Below are 6,323 nucleotides of genomic sequence, written 5' to 3'. Positions count from 1 at the left end.
CACAACAGACACAATGTAAATTAAATATATGTCTAAATACTACCTTAAAAACCTTAACCTTACTTTGGTCCATCTTCATTCATGTCAAAAAAAAACCAGTCAAAGTACACAGACGTTTTACTGTGACTTTTATCAAGCAAATTACCAGTGATATGTTTTACTCTTCAGTCCTACTGTGCAAGTGCACATGATTACAAATGTGTATATGCTAGCCCAGTCAGTCTAGTCCGATCCCAAACCAGCAGCTGTTAGCAAACTACAAATGACCAAGGCCTGAATACAGCCGATTCTTTACCTCAAGTACTGAAGGTTGTGTCTTTTTATTTCTATCATCTTGATTTTGTCAGGTGAAGCTAACAGGTGTAATGGGCGGTTTAGACTTCTGTGAAAATTTGGCGACATAGCTACAGCGACAGCCCAGACCCTAGCGCCGTAGCCTGACGTGCACCTCCCCAGAAATGCAACTACTGTAGGGTTTCTTTACCGCAAGAGCTGTGATCGTCTGCTTGGTAGTAGCGTGTTTCCACTTTAGTATTTCCGGCCGTTTCTCAATCTCCGCAATTTTCTAATTGATCGTTTTAGTTCAATAAAGATGTAACACATGGAGGAAAGGTTAACCGAGGAGGTTCGGAGATACAAACATTTGTATGACTTGTATGAAATTTCTGTCGCCATTGTTGAAGCAGGAAGTAGAAACAAAAATTTAGCCGACTGGCAAAAAAGACACAGCGCCGACTGGTGTGGGTTGCGTTGTTTCACAGCGCGCAAGACTGACGAGGACATAGATGCCGTAACTTAAGCACTGGTTTCGGCTACGTACGGAAGTTACGGCGTCTATGTCCCGCAGTACCTTAAATGAGCCTTAGGTAATATGTTTGACACTACGATTCATCCTCTTCTAACCATGAACCTGAATCTAAATATGTGTCTATTCCTTCAGTAAAAGTCAAGTTATTTCAATGAATAGGTGAACACTTTAATAAGTTCAGAGAAAGCTCAAACACATTAGGGTTTATCCTCTAGGGACCCTGAACCTTGAACCTTGCGACTGTTGCCAAGACATTTCCCTACTAATGACGCTACTAATCACCGGGATTTATCATCTAGGGCGACTCTGCATGTCTGTAAAACAAAATCCATAGCAGTCAGACTGAAAAAATACCCTCAAGGTAACTTGCACATTCTTCGCTTAGACTCTATTTACTCAGCCACATTCGCTGAACTCCTGAAATACAACAAGGCAACATTTACAATTTTCTCTCTTAAGGTGCACAGTAGGGGGGGTACACATACTAGAAGAAGCAAACACAGACTGCGTCTTCTTCGTTGCCCAAACTGAGCCACTCGCAGCCTGGAAAAAAAATAAAAAATACATATCAATTCACCTTCCCTTTCATGTGAATCTGAAAAATGCCCCAATTAAACACAAACACCGCGGAATCAAAACACCTGCTAGTGACGATGCAAGATTTTCAAAGACGCTCTGAACCCCTTTGAACGGCTCCCTCTCCTCTCCAGCTTTTTTTTTTTTCTTCGAGGATTGATTTACAGGCGGTGACTTCATATAAAACTTGATGAATGGAGAGAGGCTGTGGGTACGGCGAGGTAGAGTCTGCATCAACAGTGGAAAACGCTAACCTCCGGGGTAACGGAGGGGGCGACATGCTCGGGCATGTCAACTTAAAAGCAGGTATAAGGAGCCCCTCAGCACATCCTGGCACTCCAGTTCCTGCCATTTGTTCTGAATCTCTGGGATGAAAACACGACTGAAAGCACAGGATGTTGGAAGCAGACGGTTTGTCTCATTTCGGATACAATTGTCTACAACAACCGTCTGACTTCTTCCAGCTAAAGTATCCCTGCTTCCTCTCTGTCCTCTTTTCATTCTGTCTCTCCAACATAACCTCGCCAGCGGCCTGTGCGTGTGGTTTCACCTGTTAGTAGAAACAAGCCGAGCCATGCGATCCTCCCACCCTACCCCTGGTTCCTTCTTTTCTTTCTGTCATTTTCGCCTCAAATCATGATTTGGAAATCCACCCCACAATTAAGTCATTTTTCAGGAATTTGGTAGTGTAACGCTAGATGGAGCCGCTCTGATTGAGCCTCGCGAAAGCCAAGGCTCGCAGAGTGTGTTTTACTCCGCTCTTCCTCCCAGGGTGTCATTTGTCATGTTCTTGGCAGAGGTACGAAGCTCCAGAGGAGACAAGCGAGGGCCTCTTCCAATACAAAACCGCCATCATCACCGGCAGCGGTGTAAATAAATAGCTCACCTGTCTCAACACTTTCATTCAACAAAGCGGGGATGATTTCCCCCTGCTCGAAAATCAAGCGGCGGCGATCGGTTTACCAACAGCGTCAGCCCTCCCGTCATCCCGCCTGACATCTGTAATGATAACTGAGTTAATGCTAGAGCCTCCCCCGACTCATCTCCCTCGTTCGCTTTACACGCAGATTAATTTCAGCTGCAGCCCGACAGCGCCGTCGAAACCTGCCCCGCGATGCGAGGTTACCGAGTCGAGGCTGGCATCAGGAATGTGTATGCACCTGCATGCGAGTGTGCATGTACTTATGTGTGTGTGTGTGTTTCTCATTCCCTGCCTTCTCTACACCGCCTGCCAAAGCCACTTCCTTAAACATGTCAGACATAATCCTGTCATTGCTGAAGGCGAAATAGTGGAGGCCGGCAGGCAAGCAAGCTGGAGAGAGAGTAGACTGAAAGAGAGAGAGAGAGATGATAAATAGTCCAAGTTATACGTCCAGGTGTGGCTGTCTACGCCACACACCTGTACCAAAGGCATTTCCAGATATAAGCTCAGTTATCCGTGCCAAAACTTGTGTCGTCTAGCATTTTATTTTTTTTTTTTTTGGCACGATTACAGCTGTATTTTTAAAAACACGAAGCCACAGTAGCCCCGGATAGTGGATGTGGGTTTGAGGTGTTCCTGTCTTTTGGCAGAGTTCTCCTCTAAGTGGAAAAACACAGATGTCAACAGGCCTTTTCGAGAATCTTGCACCGAGCTCCCTTTCCTTCGCTCTCTCGCATGGGGAACAATTTTGAAACCAGGCTTAACTCGTAATTGCTTACAAGCGTGCAAAGTGCGGATGATAATGGTGGTTTATCCTAACAACAGAGTCCAACGAGGCAAAACAGTGAGACACAGAAACAGCCGTACCGGGGAAAAAACACTTTTGTTGAAAGTCAGATGGTAACAATTCACACTTAGTGCTGGAAAACTACATGTGCATAAAAGTAAGGTTTTGGCTAATATCATTTCATGGGCTATTCATTCTTCTGCAGCATGTTTATGGTAGGGAGTAAAAGTAAAAAGTCGTCAGAAAAAGAAATACTCAAGTAAAGTACAGATACCTGAAAAATCTACTTAAGTACAGTAACGAAGTATTTGTACTTACAAGAGGGTTAGGGTTAGGGGTTGCGTTCTTGTTAACCTTTACAAGAATGCAACATTTGCTGCTCTGGTTGCCTGGCAACTAGTCTGCATTTTTGTTGTCAAGCTAATTTTTAAATAATGCTGGCTCAGTCAGTGTCGATTTAATCGTATAGTGCGTAGTAGTTTTGTTTGAGGTTGCTGAAGATGTCTAAGCATAATTACCCACCAGAAAGCGTCTACAATCTTATTCCAAAGAAAGAGGATGAAATTCAAAAAGCGCCACGGTAAGTTATTCTACGTTTTCTTAGCTAGCTAGATAACTTAGTTATCCCCAACTTTCTACTCCAATGTAAGGAGTAGAAAGTACAGATATTTGTGTACAAATGTAGGGAGTAAAAGTAAAAAGTCGTCAGAAAAAGAAATACTCAAGTAAAGTATAGATACCTGAAAAATCTACTTACGTACATCAACAAAGTATTTGTACTTCGACCATACAAGAATGCAACATTTGCTCTATGGTTGCCTGGCAACTGGTCTGCATTTTTGTTGTCAGACTAATTTTTAAATAATGCTGGCTCAGTCAGTGTCAATTTAATCGTATAGTCCGTAGTAGTTTTGTTTGAGGTTGCTGAAGATGTCTAAGGATAATTACCCACCAGAAAGCGTCCACATTTTATACATCTTATTCCAAAGAAAGAGGATGAAATTCAAAAAGCGCCACGGTAAGTTATTCTACGTTTTCTTAGGTAGCTAGATAACTTAGTTAGTTTACGAGATCAGCTGGCGAAGTCAACAAAAGACGATCTCTTTTGGATTTAACTAAAGTACTTCTAGCCTTATAATTTCTGTATAACCTTAAAGCAATTAGTCAAGAAATTATTATTAGTAACTTTATGATTTCTTGGCCTATTTTAAAATGACTGCAAGTTAGAGCTAACTAATAGGTAGAAGTTTTACTGTGACTGACTGATATCATTTTAAATCACTATGAAAGTAAAAATTAAGTAATAACTTTGTCTCCTTTAAGTTTTATTTTATGAGCAAACCTCTGAGAAGATTAAAGTTTAAATGGTGTGATTGTTTGGTTTTTCTCAAGGTATGTGTCCAAGTTCAGGCCAGCTGTTGTCCTTGAGAACAAGTCAAGCAAAGACGCGATGAGAACGATGGGGCCAGCAAAAGTAGGGGTGCCATCTCCAGATAAATACCTCAAGAAGCATTCGAAAGAGCCCAAACTGCCTGACAGTGAGTTCTTATATTAGACAGTTTTATCTGCATTTGGCTTTTTGTTTGAGTGGTGAGTTTCTTACCTTTATATTTCCGTCTTCTTTCAGAAACACAGCACTCGAAAGACGCCCGTTGCGCTGTGAGGGAACCACCAGTTCCACCAATGGCGGAAGAGAGGGACTTTGCAAAGACGGCTGTAGCTGTCCCGATGAAGCCACAGCCTGCAAGTGTGGACTCCCACAAGGGACACAAGCAGCTCCTTGAAAGCTCAGGACTTGTCCCCAAGTACATAAAGAAAAAGGTATTTCCTATAGTACTTCTCGTAATATTTTGTGTAACAGCCTCAAGTGCTAAAAAAGTCATACATATGAAAACACAGAATACGTTCATGTTTATATTTAGTGATAAAATTATATATATTTGGTGCCTGATTCCTTTTCCGACCTGCAGGATTATGGGGAAGTACCTGAGTACCTGCGGCAGCGCATCGGAGAAGAACGGAGGGCTCAGGAGGAGTTCAACAACTCTGTTAAAGAAGAGCAGGAGCAGGGGGCTATGAAACGCCTGTCGGACGAGGAGCGACAAGCCATCCTGGAGGTACTCAAACACTTTCCCTAAAAACAGCAGCAGTGGATTGTACCGACATCTGACCGACTGACCGATGACAGGACATGAATTTGATGATTTCAAAAACCCTTCTTTACATAGTTTCTGGTCAGTATTTATACTAGTTTAAAAAGAGGCTTTTATAGGACTATATATAAATATTTCTGACCCACGCTGGAGAATTAGCTCTTTAGCACTCCTCTACTGTCGACAACACCTCTGACTAATACAACAGCCTTGAATCCTGACAGTTGAATTATCGCCCTGCCTGTCTTGTGACATTGATGGGTTTCCTTCCTTGAATCCAGGGCCTGAAGAGGAACTGGGATGAGCTGCATCGTGAGTACCAGGGCCTCCCTCTCATCATCGACACACTGGCAAGGGAAGCCCGGAAGGAGCAGCTCGAGGAAGCAATGAAGCAGCTGGAGAAGGACATCAACCATTTTGAGAGATTCAAAAACATCTACGTACCCAATAATTAGGACATGAAAATATCACATGAGAAAAAATAAAATCATTTTCTATTATTACTGCTTTTTCTGGGATCTGTGAAGCTGAACCATAAGTTCTAGTTTTTCATAGTACATCAGATCACATACCCTGTGCCTGTTATAGTATCTGTGCATATGGAAAATAATGTCGATGTATTTGTTTTGTCTGTTAGTGCCTTCTCCTGTCACTATGTGTGCAGTAAACATGTATCACTCCCTCCAGCAGCAGCGGCAGCACGAAGTGAAAGATTGTCCCCCTCCAAACAACACGGAGGCACCGATAAAAAGACGGAACCGACAGGCTGGCGGGAAGAGATAGAAGATACTGTCCCTAAAATAAAGAAGTCAGCCTCTCCATTCCATCTGTCACCGGCACCAACCTGCCGTCTCCACCGCCTCAGATTGTCTTGGCACCCTCTGCCTCCCTCTGTTCGTGCGAGCGAGGATTTCTTGGCTGATAGACGCATTACCCAAATCTAAACCAAACAGTCCATGCGGTAATTCAGAGCCTTCTCGGTTGCTTTTGTAGTGAGAGGCGGCGCATGAAGAACTTTGCAAAGACGGTGACACTGCGGAGCGAGGAAACTGGAATGAGAAGTGGTGGGAGACGTGG

At 43.2% G+C, this 6,323-nt stretch overlaps 1 protein-coding gene across 1 annotated transcript; it reads left to right on the top strand.

Moving 5' to 3' along the window:
- Window positions 1-3,452: 3,452 nt before the first annotated feature.
- LOC311503825 (enkurin-like) lies at window positions 3,453-6,097 on the top strand. The gene is made up of 5 exons (XM_084566716.1): window positions 3,453-3,673; window positions 4,486-4,631; window positions 4,721-4,914; window positions 5,064-5,210; window positions 5,528-6,097. Exons 1-5 carry the CDS (start codon window positions 3,594-3,596, stop codon window positions 5,699-5,701), a joined length of 741 nt encoding a protein of 246 aa, XP_084422842.1. The 5' UTR covers window positions 3,453-3,593; the 3' UTR covers window positions 5,702-6,097.
- Window positions 6,098-6,323: the final 226 nt, after the last annotated feature.

The sequence above is a fragment of the Chelon labrosus genome, assembly GCF_963514085.1.
Source record: "Chelon labrosus genome assembly, chromosome: 18".
Taxonomy (NCBI): Eukaryota; Metazoa; Chordata; class Actinopteri; order Mugiliformes; family Mugilidae; genus Chelon; species Chelon labrosus.
The sequence above is the reverse complement of the archived record's forward strand: the minus strand, read 5'-3'. Positions and strand labels throughout refer to the sequence as shown.

Bases quoted from the DNA above. Each gene is read 5' to 3' on its own strand.
- LOC311503825 (XM_084566716.1), top strand. From the start codon at position 3,594: ATGTCTAAGCATAATTACCCACCAGAAAGCGTCTACAATCTTATTCCA. The intron at 4,632-4,720 runs GTGAGTTCTTAT...GTCTTCTTTCAG, and splicing joins AGAGCCCAAACTGCCTGACA to AAACACAGCACTCGAAAGAC. The intron at 5,211-5,527 runs GTACTCAAACAC...CCTTGAATCCAG, and splicing joins AGCGACAAGCCATCCTGGAG to GGCCTGAAGAGGAACTGGGA.